The 19,023-nt window shown below is 38.3% G+C and overlaps 1 protein-coding gene across 1 annotated transcript in view; it reads left to right on the top strand.

Moving 5' to 3' along the window:
* The window catches only part of pdlim5a (PDZ and LIM domain 5a), a 62,979-nt gene that overhangs the window by 6,871 nt on the left and 37,085 nt on the right, over nucleotides 1-19,023 (top strand). Inside the window, exon 3 of the mRNA XM_062416844.1 lies at nucleotides 10,261-10,412. Coding sequence (XP_062272828.1) covers nucleotides 10,261-10,412 — 152 coding nt within the window. The remainder of the gene's footprint in view (nucleotides 1-10,260; nucleotides 10,413-19,023) is intronic.

Genomic DNA, 19,023 nt, shown 5'->3' with positions numbered 1-19,023 from the left:
CATATCTTTAATTTTCTGAATTTGTCCGGCTGGTGTGTATTAGTATACAGGTGATGAATTTAGAGATTGTGCACATTGGGTGTTGAAAGTATCTGATGCCGGTGACCTCACTAAGGCATTTCTGTCTTCACCGGTAATGGACTGAATAATCCATTGTAAAAGCCCCGTCATTGTCTCACATGCCAATACAAGAACCATGCTGAAACGAAAATCACACTTAAAATACTTTTGGTAGTAAAAAGCATTTACAGTTTTTCTGAAAGGGTCATGTTTGTTACAATAGAGTTGAGTGATAATTTACTTCATTTGAGGTATTGAAATAGGTTACAGCATTTGAAAGGCTGTATCACTGATTCATAGTAAACACACCTTAGGAGGGATTTTATCAGGCAGCTTATCCATAGTGGTCAATTTTAGGACATCATAATTACTATCATCATTTACTGTAGCCTTGAGATGGTAATGTAACTAATTATTTTATCTGTTTAATGGCCAATAGATACGATTTTGAAAGACTGACATAATACCTTTACCACATGTCATTAAATATGTTAATTTGAGTAACACTGGTTCTTAAAAAGGTTATTTTATTGTGACTGGAATGAACTGAATTGTTTGAGGCCAGAGAAGTTTTATAACCGTGGCAGAACAGCACAGCCAGGTCATAACATGTACTTTAGTGAATTCACAATGAAGAGACTTGAATAACCTATTGTTTAATGTGGCTATAATGAATTTTCCACAGCGGCTACTTCTCCCGCCATGTCTCCTCTGTCTTCCTCTCAGGATACAGGGCTCATGGCTGGTATCATGCTTATTCATTATAATATTTGTTGAATACAGAGACTGACATAGATATGATTTAAGTGACTGTGGTAAAGAAGTCCAAGAGACACAAAAGAAAACTGTGTGTAAGAGCAGAAGCTGTCTTTTTACTTCTCTACTGAGCCTTTGTTTTAACCTTGTGAAATGAAGCCTAGACCCATCTGTGCCTCCTGGCCGAATAGAGGACCAAACTAGTAATGGCTATAATTCGACCAACTTTTAACTAGTCATTTATAAATGCCTGTTGCTCACTTGGTGCCTGAGAAGTTTTTATATTGCTGTTTACAGAAGCTGTCCATATATTAGGATACAAGAAGAATCAAATTAACACCAGTAGTCAGTAGCTATATAAACTCCCCCTTTCCTAAATTTATGGGTTTACATTTTTGTTTGCTAACTTTGCTGATTTGATTCTGAATTGGATTGCTTATTTTAAGGACCTTACAGGTGCTAATGAGTCTCTCTTTCCTTGTAATCTAAATATCAGGTTTTAAGATATTGTTCACCTTCATGCCTTCACTGAACTCTGAGGTACAAACCTACTCTAAAAGCAGTGAGTAATAATACTCATGTAGTTTTGTTCAGAAAATAATCGGAAAATAATTTAATCTATAACTAATTTTATTGTTTTCTGGCCAGATTTCTCTTTTCAGATGTTGACTACAAGATATTAGAAAGTATTGCACACACATTAAACATGGCACATTCTGTAAACTTTAATCATCACCTTCTTTTTTCATTATTCACACCCTCTGTGTTGTAGGTGTGTGACACTGATGAGGCACAAGTAACTTGCTGTGTTTCCATTTGGAGTAAAAACAATTCAGTCTTGTGCTCATATGGCTGTATTCCTAAATGTGTGTCCACCGGCTCCGCTCATGCTTCCAGTCCCTCAGCACCATGACAATCACATCATTGAGTCTGGCTGTGAATACTGGCTTGTTTGCTTCTAGTTTAGCAAAGTGCTGTTAGCTTTTACTACACAAAATAATGATGTGGATTAGTTGATGCTGGTCCTGTGGGATTTTTTAAACAATATTGCCCTCTGTTACATCACTATGTTAAGAAATGACCAACCTTTATTACTTGCATTTTGTGAAACTCAAAAATATGACAGGAATTATATTGTGAAAGTGTTTATTTTGTTGGTATACACAATCGACCTGCCGTGTCTGCTGCAATCGTGCACAACCAAAAATTACTTAAGAATTTGGTCACAAAGGTTTGTTCTTAGTGCACACAATGTATTGTCTTTCTTTGGCAACTTATCCACCGGACTAAAAAAAGATACACCACACTGACTCAGCACAATTTCTTTAATTGTTATTTTAATTTTTTAGGGAAATCCTGGTTTTACTGGTGTCTAAAACAACTTAGTATTAGTACTTTTTTGATATAAATAATATAATGCCTATCAGCGTGTATCAACTGGATTATGGTTGAACGGGGAGGCTCCTTGTAACCAGTTCTTTGCAAATTTCTCAATCTCATGTGTAAAGCCTTATGTGTAATGTGCACAATGTGTTTTTGTGGGTTTGGCAGCCATAGCTGCAGTGAATTATCCATGGGAACCCAATACGATATAGCTTTTTATTATTATGGTCTCTGTCTTTAACGTGCAGTTTTAGGGAAAGAAACCATTATTTTCAGATGGTTTTATTAGATTGAAAGTATGTGTGTTTGTGTGCCAGCATCAGGATAGGCATGACTACACATGCACATGCACAAACGCACATATGCATACACTATTACAGGAACGTTCAATCATTTAGAGCCCTAAAAAACCTGCTCAATACATTATATTGATATGCTATATTGATGGCAGTTGGAGTGCTGCCTTTTCTATGAAAAATATAATCTTCAGAGTCTTTATTGAATATGTTCCTCCAGTCTCTCTTTTATATTATTGTATCATGGCGTATGGTGTTCTCATTCTTTAAACCCATTTTAACTTCTGTGTGCTGATGTTATGGTTGTTAGACATGTCAGTAAGGTGTATTGTATGTTTCTATATACATTAATGGTGCAGTGGGTTTTAGATTCATTGGTCTGATCATCATTTTCAAGAACTTACCTTTTAACCTTCAGCCAGTCTGCCAACAGCAGACAAAAAGATGGAAGTGAAATGCACTTTTTGCACAGCTGAAAGACTGGTGGATTTTGTCAGATGAACACTTGATCCTGTTTCAGGTATTTCCACAATAGTGCTGACATAACCGCATGATTTACTTCATTCAGGACTATAAATTTCGACTGGAACGTTGCTTAACACAGTTTACTGTGTGTTAGTGATGGGTCCATAAAATAGATGGATCCATAAAGGTGAGTTGAGGTGATGTCTGCTTGTGCTTCTGTCTCCTGCACTTTCTTAATCTTCCTCCCTCTCTTTCTGCTATTTCGTTCAGTCTCAGCCTCATCAAACACACAGGGGAGTGTTTGATGAAATATACAGAATTTCACATTTTAAACATTATTCTGCTATTTCTGTGCATTTGCTAAAATAATTTAGTTTGCTCTTGTTGATAAAATCACTGAAGTGCCAGTGGACTGACATTGCTACAGAAACCAATGCGGTTCTGAGACAGCTATGTTCAGTACATCATCACCAGTAACTTGCTTTGCACTGCGTCATCTGAATAAATACCTCCACCTATTTGCTCCTCTCCTCCCACCTGTTCACCGTGCGTGTGTTGGGCTTGGAACCAAAATACACAGACAGGCAAAACAAATTCAGGAAATGATTGAAGTGCTGCTTGCTTTAGTTGTTATAATCAGTAAGTAGAGGCTTCAACTGTCTCTCTCACTTGCTCACTCTCTCTCACCAAAATAACCTGTTACCTATTGCATAAAAATAACAATCAGCAAGTCAAGTCATTCACAAAAAACTTCAGCATAATAGTTCAATGATCATCTTGGGGAGGTTTAACCTCCCCTAGTGCCCCCTGTCTTTACCTTTTTCATAAATCTCCCTCACCCTTTATTTCTTCCGCTATGTCTAACTACACTTTAATCTGTGTCTGCTTCCTCATAAAATGGCCTTGTTATTATTTAGTGGTTTTCTTGCTTAGAGGTCAAGAGCGCTGTAGTTATGTTATTCTTGAGCTGGCCAATAAACAATAATGTGTTTAATAACGATTATATTGTTAGAAAAATTGCTCTTGAGCCTTTTCTTGAGCATCAGTATGTTGTTTCCCGCATGGGATTCAAACATACCATTATTTTCTGTCAGATCACAGTAAAAACAACCTATTGGACATCTCTGCTTCTGACACAACAAGATCTGAAATAAACATTTCTACAAGGTACAGTTCAAGTATTTGTGTCTCCTGCTCAGTGTTTTAGTCATAGCGTGATGTGAACCATCTGCCTGTCATCTCTGTCACTCCTTGTGCTGAAAGCAGGCATTGTTCAAAGCACTCAAACTGGTCAGTGCATTTTCAAACCAGACAATGTTGAAGCACTCCTGCAAGGTTTTATTACTATGTGTTGAAACCAGATTTTTTCTTTCGGAAAGCACTCAAATCAAACAGTTTATGTGTTGAAAACTGACTTGCTGGAAGCATTGTGGCAAGTTCAGCTGTGAAGACTTTAACACACTGCATGTGTGTTTCTCATTCTTTTGCATAAGTGTTGACACAAGTACTCCCCATTTCACTTTTTTACATGAATATTTAATAAGTTATTGGCAGTATGTTGAATCCATATAGTGGATGTCAAAACAACATGCTGACTTTTGTACATTGTAGCATTTAGTTAGAGCTGTATTAAGTAATGTTTTGGGCCACCTGGAGGCAGAATATCTCAACACCATCCTAAAGACACTGATTCGGGATTATATATTTATAAACTTTTAATGATGTTTGCAGTTGTGAACAGTACTGTAATTACACATTTGGCCGATACAGAGTAACATTAACATTCAAATGTAGGCTTTCTGACATCTGATAATCATACCTTCCTTCCTTCCTTGACTTGTCTTCACCAAGTAGGGTTGGGTATTGTTCAAACATTTTTGATACCTGTACCTGTACTGATACCATAAAGTTGATACCGGTTCCTGAATGACACAAAAATAGTTTTATTTAGCCAGGTTAACAGATCAAAAAGAAGCAAGTGGTGGCAACAGTGTCTACAGCAGCTTCATCACTAACAGGTGATTGGAACAAAACATGTGACCTGCAGGTAAGACAAGACAAAGCTGTATTAAAATATCAGATACATCAAAACAGCTGTGGTTTGGCACCTTTCTAACAGCTGCTAAACTTGCAGAGCAGTCTCTATTTGACGATAACACTGAACATAACACAGGAGTCCACAGCTAATGTTTGCTAACGTTAGTCAAGCCTCACAAGACACTGTTGTCAGCCATTCACCAGCTGCTGCTGAACCACTACTGTTATGATGTCAAACGACCATCTTTCCGTATCTGCAGGTTACATGTTTTAGCACAACCTGTTTCAGAAGAAGCGGCTGTGGATGCTGCTGCTGCCTCCTCCATTGCTGTTTTTGTTGAGAAGCTACAGCCAGATGTTTCAGAAAGCTTTGCTCCCCCTGGGTATCGAAATTTGGCACCAAATGACAAGGCATTCGACAGTATTGAAGCAATTTGGTCGCTGCCATAACAGCATCAAAGTTTGGTATCCATCCATATCACCAACTGCTGAAAAAAAAAAGAAATTAATATGTGTTTCTGCTGTTTGGTTCTGGTACACTTGGTTTATCAGCACTTGTTTTCTAAAAACACCTGCTTGCTGCTGCCATTGGAAGTGGGTTTGATGAGAGAGGAATTTGCAGGCCATGCAACATGAACAATGAGCTAACAGAAGCTAAAAAGCTCTGTAGAGCTGCAGTAAAGGTGGACATGCATTGAGTTGAGTGATAATTCTCTATGGCTGTGTTACTATGATTTACACCTTTGACATCAGAAGTTATCATTTCATCCATGTTATTATAGAAAATATAATTCGGTGGTGCTTTACAGCAGATTTAAACTCTATTATATCTCTGTCCAAAGCAGCCACAGTCCCTGTTGTTGCAAATGAAAGATCATGAAAGAAGTTAAGCAAAATTTCTGTTCTTATTCCATATCGTTGACAGTGCTTGTTATCTGTTTTACTAATTATTTTTCACTGTTTGGATGTTTGTATTAGTGGTTCATCAAAGGGATTCCTGGGAAGATATTATTATACGCTGTGGTCAAGTGTTAACCGATGTCTCTGCACATTTGGAGCTCAAGTCAGCTGCTGTCAGAGAGTGTGTTTGATGAAACACCATATACATGTATGCGTGTGTGTGTTGTCTGCATACTAGTCTCCAGTAGACATGCGGGTAGTGTTAAAGCTGCTGTTTTCGGTCATGGCCCAAGTAACAATCCCATAAATCAAATATCCTGAGAAAGTTGTAGTGCTTGGCTTGTTGCACAGATAGATTATTTAGATTTCTGGTTCTGATTTTCTCAATGATTTCTTTCTATGTCTTTGATGTGAAAATTGAGACTACTTTGAGCTCTGAAATCGTTTTAATCATTGTGATTGAAAACAAATGTTTGCATTTCAAATCAGTTTTCCTTGTAACAAGGGCGATTTCTTTAAAACGTATATGAAATTAAGGCATACAGCTTAAATACTTAAATTAAAAATGCCGTTCTACTCTATTGTATAGCATCGCACCTAGTTATTTGAATGCAAGTTGCTTTGATGTACAAAAACGAGTAACTAATTTCATTGTTGTCATTTACACCACATCATCATGAAGTGCAGCATGCACAATGTTTAGATTTCAGTTTAATGATCTTTGGAATTCGATTTAAAGTGTTTCAGTGTTTCTTAAGGTCACGTGTGTTTCTGTTGCTGTTATAGGGGGCAGAAACAGAGCAGTAATTGGGGGCAGTGTTGCCAACTCCTCAGTAAGGAAAGTAGCTATTGGCTGTCCTAAAAGTCGCTAGAAGTCGCTAAATGACGTCATCACCTAATTTGCATAATTTTAGATTTGCGTGTAATTATAATGGACGCTGTAGGAGAGAGGAATAACATCAAAAAAACCTAAATATGTTTAGAAACTACAAATTAATATTCTTATGTTGATTATTGGTTTGTTTATTAAATTTAAATCAATTTTGTTCTGTATTGTTAAATGTCAGAATATTACATTTAATCAAAAGACTGTAATGCGGGGTGGAATTGCGCAATTTTTTTGCAGTCTGGATGCGGAGTGGTGTGGGTCTCCTCTCTGCTCTGACTGCAGCTGTGTCTGCTGCGCGAGGCTACTGTGAACCTGACTGCCTGTGCGTGCTTTGGGACGGGGGAGGGACTCACGGCAGCACCCGCTGCTCGTTGAGGACAGTAACTGCAGAGCTATACTTCAGTCTCAAAAACACCAGAAAAGTCTCCAATAACATCAGAAAAAGTCACTAGATTTGTCGCTAGTCGCCTTTGAGGAAAAAAGTCGCTAAGAGGGTTTGGAAAGTCGCCAGATTTAGCGAGAAAGTCGCCAAGTTGGCAACACTGATTGGGGGGAAACCATTTTGTAGTGAGCATTTTGTTCATAACACTGCCAGTGGTTAGCATACATGCACCACTGGTATATATGTCAAAATGTACAGAATAAAGAGCCCACGGATTCAGGATACTCAGTAGCGGTGTTTTTCACCCTTCCTCTCCATGCACACAATTGTAATCAATGCCAAGTCCATCCCTCATTACCTTCTTCTTCCTGCCCTCTGTGGTTGAGAAAGGTGGTGAGTGATGTTGCGTGTGCTGGGCTAATATGGCTATAAAAGGTTGGGGCCACAGAGCCTTAACACTAATCCGTTAGCAGAACCTCTTTTATTAGCCCTGCCTATGTCTGTCTGTCTTTGTGTGTGTGTGTGTGTGTGTGTGTGTGTGTGTGTGTGTGTGTGTGTGTGTGTGTGCACACGCATGTGTGTATGAGAGACAAAGATTGAAGCAAAGGAAACAGAAAGAGAGGGGGGTGTAACACACAAAAGACATCTCTACATCTACACATACACTTTCTAATCCTTCAACTCTTGTTTTATATTCAGCAGAAACACATTTTTTGGAAAGGCACCCAATTCAATAGCTACATTTGAAGTGATACTTGTCAGCTGAAAGAGTAAGTGCCACTTCACAGAGCGAGTAGTCAGTGTCCATGTGTGACCAAGAATGGTCAGAACTACAGCTGCAGTGGGGTTTTGTTCCCTAAAGACTCAATGTCAAAACAATATCTCAGTGCCATCTTATTGACATAAAAACATACAAAGCCAAGTTGTGTTTGACCACATGAGGTGAAGTTGTTTGACCCCTTACAGTGTATGCTCATTTATCAAAGTGAATTGTTGTAATAACCCAGGAAAAAGGTCATGGGAAAAAGATAAGTGATATAGTGTGTTACATCCCACGCACATTTCCAAATTTGTCACCATCTTCCCTTTGTCTACTGATAAGAATGGCTCTGGATTATATGTCACATGCTGATACAGTGATTGCCCTCTCTGTTGGGTTCAAGTAATAAAATACCCACTAACAGATGCTAATACTGTATTTCAGGTCATTAGGTTTTGTATTTTGGACAAAATTCACCTTACAGAATTATTTTGCAGTAAATAAACAGAATTTGATTTAATTTTTCTCCTAAATCTTTCACCCATAAGACAATATATTTCATTTCTTAAAGATCAGATATATCCCATCTATATAAATCTACATGATCACACATACTTCAACTTTACAAAGAAAGAAACAGGGCTAATTTCGGCATGATGCATGGTGCACAAATATAGAGAGCACATAATTACACATTTAATCCAATTAGATTTTATTTTGGTGTGGACTCAGGCCCACTTGTGTGCTTGTTAAATGCTTTGTTGCCTCGCAACATTTCTCCAACTCTTGTTTACAAAATATGTTCAGCATTGCTCCCAAATACACAGACAACAGTGGGTTACTTATGGGTGTGGAAAATGTTAGTTGTTTCCATTGCATAATTATAATTAGATATTCAACAGTAATGTCAAGAGCAGAATTGATACAGTACAGGATTTGTGCATGTTGAACAACAGGGTTTGTATCAAATACTCATCCTGCTGTTCAACGTGGGTTCTTTTGTGTGGGTTGAATCTGTTTCAAATTAACCAACTTCCCCCAGCCTAGGGGAAGCTGCAATTAAACTTTGTTTAGATGCAGATACTTAAAAACCATACCCACACAATATCATGGAAGACACTGAAAAAACACAGACATGAGAAATGGAGTGTGTGTGTATTTTATGAAGCATGCAAGCTAAGAGTTGTCTAGCTTGTAATTGCTGTTTCCTCAAAGTCCATAAAACTGGTATGCATCCACACCATGTAGAGTCCCATTAGCCATTTGTCACCTTTTAAACAGTGTTTTGTATGGAGTATAATGTCATAATTGCTTTGAAACATGGACATTTTAGTTACATTACTGCTGCTGTTGAAATTTGGTTCTTCAGTCAGGAGAAAAGACCTGCAGTGTCTGCTTTCTTTATGTCAACATCCATATGGTTCCCAATCATGCTCCACTAGTAGATCATCACTATGTTCTTCGTAGTTTAATTTTTTACTGTTCACCTAACCAAATATGCATTCAAAATGTCGTTTTAGTTGTAAGTTTAAAAAAAAAAAAAAAAAATAGGTGTCATTTCCCTGCAAGTGTGTGTGCACAGCATAGGAAATAAATGTTCCAATTGCAATCTTCCTGATTGATTTTTTTTTTGATTCGTGTTTTTTGCCATAATTTTCATCAAACAACCTACCAATTAGAAATAACTACTTGATATAAGGTAGTGAAGATATTTGACACAAAGACTACATTATGGCTTTTTTCAAACATGCTGTGGTTAAAAGACCTTTTGAGATATTTTCACTAACAAGCTGTAAGCCCAGTATGGCAGCAGGTCTTAAAGAAGGTCGGTAGTTAACTCAAAGATGAAGGGTCCTGCTATTAGACACACATCAATGAACATACAGGAATAGGGCTGGGCAATATATCGATGTTATATCGATATCGTAATATGAGACTAGATATCGTCATATAATTTGGATATATTTTAATATCGTGATATGGCATAAGTGTTGTTTTTTCCTGGTTTTGAAGGCTGCATTAAAGTAAAATTATGAAATTTTTTGAACTTACTGTACCAGACTGTTCTAGCTGTTCAATTATTTGCCTTTACCCACTTTGTCATTATATCCAAATTACTGATGATTATTTATCAAAAATCTAATTGTGTAAATATTTTGTGAAAGTACCAATAGTCATACCTTTCATTAGGTTTGTCCAAACACTTTTGTAGCTGAATAGAACAGAATGAGTGTGTACTTCCCACATCACCTTGACCTACCCGACTTAATGACTGTGATACTGTAATGGTTAAATAAATAATTGAATCTGTGTTGTTTTTGGTTTTCTGAAGCTGACAGATGGTGGAAAGGCAGCTAAAGGTGGTATTGCTGTTGGAGACATGGTTCTGTCCATTGACGGCATTGCCACAGAGGGAATGAACCACCTGGAGGCTCAGAACAAGATCAAAAGCTGCAATGGCAACCTAAGTCTTAACCTGCAAAAGTAAGTCATGAGCTCATACTCACACTGTGTGTGTGTGTGTGTGTGTGTGTGTGTGTGTGTGTGTGTAGTACTGGACTATAAAGCCAAAACCAAGCCACTTCACTTTCCAATGATTTAACGTGTGAATGTGAATGGGTAGCCATTTATCTCTATGACAGCACAGGATCCATATACTCCCTTCAAAACATTCCCAAACAATCCATCTCTGCATCAAATTTGTCCATGTTTCCCCTTTCAACCCCGGACGTCCCGCATACAGACAGATGTTCACTGTTGTTGTAGGAGTTAATCTTAGCTCTAACACACTGCACCACCATTAGTTCTGCCTGATCTAACATTCCTTAAAGGGAAGAGGAATAACTGAAATCACAGTGAGAGCATCACACATGTGGACCACCCCCTGTTCCCCAAGGTCTACTCCTTAGTATTTTGGTGGAATCCTGTTGTACAGTGGAGCTGATTTATCACAAGCAGTTGTGTTTAAGTGTGTGTGTGTGTGTGTGTGTGTGTCTAGATTCATATTGGTTCTCATGTGGTTTGAATTGTCTGGTTCCTTGGCAGCACTTGTAGGCATGTGTGTTTTTGTTTAAACACTGCGAGATGTTCAGAGCTCCCACACTTGTCCTTTTAGTTTCGTCATCATGAAAGACAGAGCGGATATGCAGGATACCATACATGCAGAGGTAGAATTAACTAAACTGACTAAAGTAATAAAATACTCAGTTTTCTTCTCTTTGTCTTTGTTTTGTTGTGTTTTTTCTTCTCTGTCTCAATATCAGTTTTCATCTTTCTTTCACCCTAACCCTCATTTGAGGCTAACTGAGTGTGTCCTTTAATTTGTGTCCAAATGATGACAGAATAAAGATGTTTTCTTTTGGTTGGTGGGCAGAAAACACATACCGTAGCACCACAGGGCTTATAATAACTCAAGGTCAGTGTGTGGAAAGAGAGAACTACGATCAAACTCTTCATTAAGACGAGGGGGGCAGCTCTTCAAATAACAAATGACGAAAGGTCATCGATGGATAAGTTACCTGTCAAAGTGGGAATTTACATTCCGATGGATGGCCAAGGTTTTTACACTGAATAAGGTCACCAAGTTTTGCTGACAGCAGTTTGGAGCATATGCAGCCACTGAAAATGAAATTGTTTTTGCAGCGGACAGTAGCAGTCATTTGATTCATACTTGAATCTATTTATATTTTGAATACGCAGCACTGCCTGACTCAGCAAATGGCTAAAACATCAAAAAAGGTTTCTTAGTGATTCATTTTTATAATCATTAGTTTTAAACAGATTAGGGCAAGTACAATTTGTATTTAGAAATGATCCAAACTCTGGCTCATGGTTTATATAGTCAAACAATATAACTAACCATCTGCTTATAAAGCTGCATTAGAAATGTGGTTAATAGATCCAAAATTTCATCTTTGGTTTGGCATGGTGAAAGAGGTTGATATGACTATGCTGCTTTGCAACAATTTTCACATAACAAAAACCTGTCAAACATATTATTTGTTACTGTCACACCATAACGTCACTTAAAGTAATAGTTTGATATTTTGGGAAATCTGATTATTCTCTTTCATGTCTAGAGGAAGATGAGAGGATGACTCATGTCTGCTCATTTAATATGATGCTACATAGTTTAGCTTAGCATAAAAGGAAGGCGCTCCAGTGGCCTTGCTGTCCAAAGGTAAAACAAATCTGTTCAGTCCAGCATATTACATCTTGTAAAACCACAGGTAGTCATTTGATATTTGCACATATTTTTTTCCCTGGTGGTGGTTTCGATCTTCTCATCTAACTCATGGCAAGGAAGGAATAAGTGTTTTTCCTAAAATGTCAAACTGTCCCTTTAACACTCATTAATCTTTTCATTGTCAGTGTTTTTCAAATGTTGTGACAACCAAAGCTAGATCTAAAACTGTCCTATACTTTTGTTTTCAATTAAGGTGCCAAAAGAGCTGCCAAGTGCCAGTGTAACTGAACAAATCTCATGTAAGGGTGCGCTTGTTTGGGAGACCAGTTAAAGGATTATCTGTTCTGTATCGCTCTGTGCTTTGGGGCAGACATCAGCCCTTGAAGGGTTGATTAATGCCCTATTGGAAACACATGGTAGGGCTTGTTTCATTAAGAGGCAGTATTACATTATTAAGGATGTGCGACCAGGCAGCCTCTCTGGGGACAGCTGGCTCCATCTTCTGCTTTACTAGGATACTAAAGGGCCCAGAAGAGTGACAATAATCCCAGTGCTGTCTTCAGACTCCACATACAATAAGAAATAATATCAGAGTTTAAGGTTTTCTGTTTGATGCTGGGCATTCATTGACACTATGAGTTAGACATATGGTATATTCAAAGAGTGTCATGCCTAGGTCAGCATCTGGACTTTAATGGGTTTACACGCGTAATGGAAAGAACCAATCTAGTCCCCTTGTTTCTGTTAATTTTTATAGGCGTCACTCACTTCTCTTCATTTTTCCTCTCTGCCTGCACATTTTGAGTGAGTTTGTCACTGGTTCAGATAGCAAAAGGAATGATAACAGTGAGAAGGTACAGAGAAATGCTAACAATGCAATGTGGTGTCTGTATGTGTGTATTTTAAAAGGAGACAGGTTGTTATTGCTTTTCCAAATAAAGGGGTGATTTAGGAGGAGGGATGGGTGGAAAGAGATGGGCAGCAGATGTGAGAAGGACGAGAATGAGCAATTCTGTAAAGTAAAGTTGTCTACAGAAGAAACATTTAAGCTGACATAAAGCAGATTTTGTCCCAGCAACAATTATTTTTTAGATTAGATGACCAACAGGCAAAATTATCCTGGCACTGACCAACCTCTCCATCCAGTAAAAAAGCTTGAACTGAACCAGGATTTATTAACTATAAAGTAAAGCCAGATAAATGCATGAATGCAAATACCATGGTTACAAGAGCAACCATTGCACATCAACATTCATTTAGCTATCTGTGAGACTTGCGTACCAGTGGAAAACATATTAATGCAATCAGTGCTGAAATTGTTAATACCGGGCAACAGGTGCCAACACATCAGGGAAGGTTTGTTGTTGTTCCCTTCATCAGATCAACGAGTCTCAGCTGATCTAAGCTGCATAGAAACAGATTTAAAGAGTTCAAATGAGCAACAAGAAATCTGTGCATTATGTTACAGAGATTACACTCTGAGGAGAAGCAGATCAAAGATGTCTTTGATATTCTCTTACTCCTTTCACAAAACTTGTTTCAAATTTTTAAAGTAGGTTCTGGCAGTCATCCTATCGGGTGCGATCGGTCTAATAAGCGGCAACACAGAGTTATAAGGATGCTTTGCTCTCACACACGCTGCATTTATAGTCACACAAACACACACGCGCGCTGTCACGCTCTAGTGTGCACTCTTGCTCGTTCACTCAAGATTCCGGGAGAATACGTCTCATTTGCGGGCGTCATGGAGACACTATCAATATGCGGGAGACTCCCGGAACTTCCGGGAGAGTTGGGATGCGAGCGGTGTAGAGTTGTCTGACTGGTGGTGGGTGGCGCATCAGGCCAAAACACAAAATGACAACATAAACATTACTTGTGGGCTGCCACTTAGTTTTTCAAATGTGAATATTCTGGCTGGACTACTAATGCCATTGATATCAGTGTTTGAAATTAACATGATTCCTTAATGTCTGGTGACATATCAGGGCCATTTTATGATTTCTTGGAATATATTTCTGACATACAGCTACTTTAACATTTTAGACTGTTAGTCAGACAAAACAACAACACTGAAGACATCACGAGGCCTCTGAGAAATTGTGTCATCCTCGTTGTGTTTGTTGTTTTACTTAAACTAACACTCCTTACCAGAGTTTGTTCTTCTGCCTAGGAATGCACTCTGTATTGTTATGTCAATAATAGCTCTCAAAACACAAACTTTTAGTTCATGACCTTTGGAACCTTCATGGATTCCTGTCAAACAGTGTCAGTGGAAGTGTGTATTTGTTTATGCAGCTCTCCTGCTAAGAAAGGGAGGTAAACATAGTGAAAGAAAAAGAAATAGGAAAGAAAGGAGGATGGAAAGAGCTAAAAGACATCCAAAGAAGTCAAGTGGAAGAAACAGCATGGAAAGAGATGAAAGAGATATAAACAGTGATGGAGATGAATTCTCCACGGCCTACAGTTTCTGATCAACTTGGCTGACTTATGCAGTTTCTGTAAACAATGGATCACCCTGTTTGATGGCACCAAGCAAGAATGTTAAAACATCACTGCTACATGTTTAGATTCATAGATATCCATAAAGTTTTACTATGATTGCTTGCACACAGCTGTGGAAAAAATGTAGTCAAGTTTCTGGGAATATTTTCTTTTCAATGAATAATTTTTCCATTCTTATCTTCAGTATCAATCTGAATTCAATTTGATGAGACCCATAAAAACAACTATCTTGTTTGCCAGGCGAACTGTTTTACTTTGTATGACATGTCACATGTGGAGCACATGTGTTTGTAACACACACACACACACACACACACACACACACACACACACACACACACACACAGACACACACACACACGCATGCATGCACACACACACACACATACAGAAAGAGAGAGAAACACAAATAGACTGTCAAAGGCTTGTTGGTTTGGTTTTGGCACATTCCATTGGACATCCTTGGTTCCTGTAAAAAAGAACAGATGACAATGGACAACTTTACTTCCCTTTGTCTCCTGTCTTCTATATAAATTAAGATTATATACAACAAATAAATATGAGCAAATTGTAAATAATTAAATAACCCACTCTGTGCAACTAAAACATGATTATATTTTTGTGATTATCTTTATTAAAAACACTTGGTTAAGATTAGAGAAATATTGTGGTATTGTTTTGTTATTTAAATGAAACAGTCAATAGTGTTATTAGGCACCAGACAGGAAGTGTTCACTTTATTAACATTTAACCAACACCGTGCACGTTTCCACACCTAAACTAGAGTGCTTTTGTTGCCTATACCAAACTATATGTGGGAGTCAGGATGCAAATCGAAGCAGAATTTTTTCAGGCTTTCTATCGTTGGACAAACCACGTTGTTGCATGGTGTTTGAATCATTGTCTTTGTGGTGTGTAATTATCTAAGCTGTTATGTTGTTTGTGTTGTTTTATGTAACTGGTGGTTATGTTCTTTCAATTGAAAATTTCTTTAAATAATATCTTTAACATTTCTCAACACAAAAACATGAAAGTCGTCTTTGTAGCTCAACAGTGCAATAGGTTAATGTTAAGGCCATCAGTTTTGATTATTTCTCCAGAAATTAACCAACATCAAACCGACCACCTCCTTCTGATTCCAACATATTGTATCTGACGCACTTCCCACGCTAGGAAAACAACTTTGCCAAGGAAAATAAACCAGGCAGCAATTACATTTCCCATCAAAACATGACTGGAAATACTAATTGGTAGTATATAAATGTAATTACTAGGAGACATTATTGCAGTGCAGGGTTAGGGTTCTCAGGGAGGGGTCAGCAGAGTAGGACGGACAGAGAAATGGTTAGGGAAACAAGTGAGTTGGTGGGTAAAAAAAAAACTTAATCAGGTACTTTAGAGCATAAAACAATGGAGTGTAGCTTAACATTTGGACATTTCTGAACACTTGCACAACCAGAAAGATCCTTCCTCTAAGCTGATGGTTTTGTCCTGGAGCAGTCCCACTAATATAGTGCAATCACTAGTTTCAACGCTTAAATTAGGCTCTTTAGCAGTGTAATTATTCTCTTTAGAGGTACAACAAAGTATTAAACTGTTCATTTCAACCAATCATGCAGTACCTCAACAAAACCACCTTTGTGTTACACTGTTATGTACGTCAACTGCCAGTGTCTGGCTAAATGCTTTATTCCCCACAGTAAAGTCTTTTCGAAGCCGATTTGACTATTTAATGGGCCTGTGTGCATGTGTTTATTTGAGTGCCTTCCAGTTGTAATGGCACAGTCTCAAAGTCTTTATGTTTTTGAGGGAGTTAAAAGCTTTAAACTGAAACACAGTTGACCTGATGCACTCATCCACATATACGTAGGAACATCACAGTACATAGGGAATGAATGCATGATTTGAGCAAACAAGCTACCAGGCAAAGAAGAAAGGTTTTGAAGCAGCTTTGTGTTATGCTGAGTTAATTGGTTCCACTTCTCTTTTTATCAAAGTGGAGATCTCACTCTGTTGAAAGGACTTCAAATAGAATAATTATAGTGTTTGACAGGTTGGTTCTTTGTGACTGAGTGTCTCAATGGTGGAGTTGTCACACACATTTATAATAGGGAAGGTTATGCATTCATGTAGAACACCACAAGGACAGGCCATAATAAGTCATGGATAAACACAATCAGCTTTTATATCTCTTATGCATGTGTGGTTCAACGCAGTGGGTGTTGTTGTTTTGCTGCGGTGTTATTGATGTACGGGCCTCCCCTGCACATGTAAAAACACACTCACATCAGTCAGCAATGATATTAAGGTCACCTAAGCACTCTCTGTCTTGTACACACATTAATTTGAACTCCTTGGCCACATGGTTAAAGGTACCTTGTGGAGTGTTCTGACCCTTTATGAGTGGGATCCCATTTGTTTGTATTGTGCATGTGGGTAACACGCACAATACAAGTGGCTGTGATGTAACAAGGAACATAGCCATGCACCAGCAAAGGCCCAGAAGAATGACATGTAGCCTACATGTATGTAAACAATGCAGGATTTAAGGGGACCTATGATACTTTTCCTTATTTCCAGGTATATATGTAATGTTATAATAATATAATATAACCAAAGCGTCAAATAATGAGTTGAATGTACGTAAAAGTAATCCCTGTGAGCAAAAAGCACCAGCTTCAGACTGTTCTGAATGCTCGGTTTCTACTTTTCTTTTTTCTACTTTGAGCCCCAACCAATGTAGGATTGTTTAGGATTTTATTACATGGTCATTTGCTTCATGCACAGCATGCAAGTTCACCTCTCTGCTCCACTAACATTATGGCATTTTCCCATTGTTTTGGGGGTAGTCATGCCGAGCTATGACTTGAGTTGAGCTGGTATGCTGTAACTGTCTTTCCATTACACAGCAGGGCAATGTAAAATAAGTAGTTTACCTGTTTGAGGGGTGCTAGTTGTCTGCAGATCCTCATCAAACATCATCATCACTGTGATTGTTTCTGCTTGTACTATCTCTCCCTGCATTATTTCTAACTGATCTGAACAAATAGCTCCAAATGTTGTTGTATCAACTGGCTTTTAGTGCTGCTAATGAAGCTCTACTTATTTGGTGAGGAACAGGTTTAATTTCCTGGAAATTCTTTACAATAAAAGTCTCCTGTATTTCAGTTTTTTAAACATTTTGAATGTGAAGCAGGAAATCTTGTGTTTGCATTGGCAGTAACTTCACATGACCCTGATACAGCTGCCTCTCAGCAGGCTTCCTGAAAGCTGCCCATAAGAACAGAGTGGGCTCATTGGGATGGGAGCCTTAAAGAGACAGGAGCTGCAATGACCTGTTAAGAGACAGAGGCTGCAGCAGCAGATTTCTTTATGAGGAAGGAAGTGCATTCAGCTTGTTTGTTAGACCTAAACGATACAGACAATGGGTCAGATGCAAGAAACACCAATGATTCACCAATTTTCTCGTATTAAGGATTTTCTCTAAGGTACGAATAAAATTTACAATTGACAAAGAGTGTCGTACCTGTCACGCACAACCAACCTGTTGTTCTCCAAAGCAATAAAACATGACTTGTTGCTGTCCAATTGTCTAATGGTAGTGTGCCAACGATATCATGTCTTTTAGGGGAACTCAAATTTTTCCGGGGTGGGGGGTGGGCTGACATCGTATGGATAGGCAACATATGATAATTAATTAATGAACACATAACACCTCCATACGGGTATCAAGACCAAACAACACTGTATGATACAATACAGCCAAGCATGGTACGGTAGCTATACTTTGCGGAGTGATGTAGCCTATTTTAGTTTATCAGCACAAATAAGACACGGAGAGGCCGAGCTGTTGAACTGTTACCCTCATCTCCAACTTCTTCTGCCGGCTTGTCCTGCGTTGTCATCCCGGGTGATAGCAGGTCTGTGCTGACAGCAGTCCCGGCAGCAGGTGTAACATCAGCGGTTGTCACTAACATAACATTTGTGGTAGAAGATGCCACTGCCTCTGGTCTTCAGAGTCAACTGACATGGATTTTCTTTGTAACATCACTGTATGCTGACTACCACATTAAAGAGAAATTAATTATGTCGATTTGCAGGCTGACCATATATTATTTTTGTCAGTATTTTAGAAACCCCTCCGCAAAAAAAAGTCACAAATCAAGGGCGCTCATGTCTTATTGAGGAGAGCCAAGCTCCCCCTGGCTCCTCTGTAGTTCAGACCCAGAGTAATGGGTTATGTCCCGTTCATTGAATTGCACTTCTGAAGCCATAATCATGATGACTTTACTCTGTTTCCAAAAGTATTTAGGCTACTTTAGTATAAAGTAGTAGGCTATTTAACGATTTAGGTAGATATATTTATATTTATGTCATTTAAATTGACAATTGAAACTATGATAT

This window comes from Scomber scombrus, chromosome 4 (genome assembly GCF_963691925.1).
Source record: "Scomber scombrus chromosome 4, fScoSco1.1, whole genome shotgun sequence".
Classification (NCBI taxonomy): Eukaryota; Metazoa; Chordata; class Actinopteri; order Scombriformes; family Scombridae; genus Scomber; species Scomber scombrus.
This window is presented reverse-complemented; position numbering and strand designations above follow the sequence as displayed.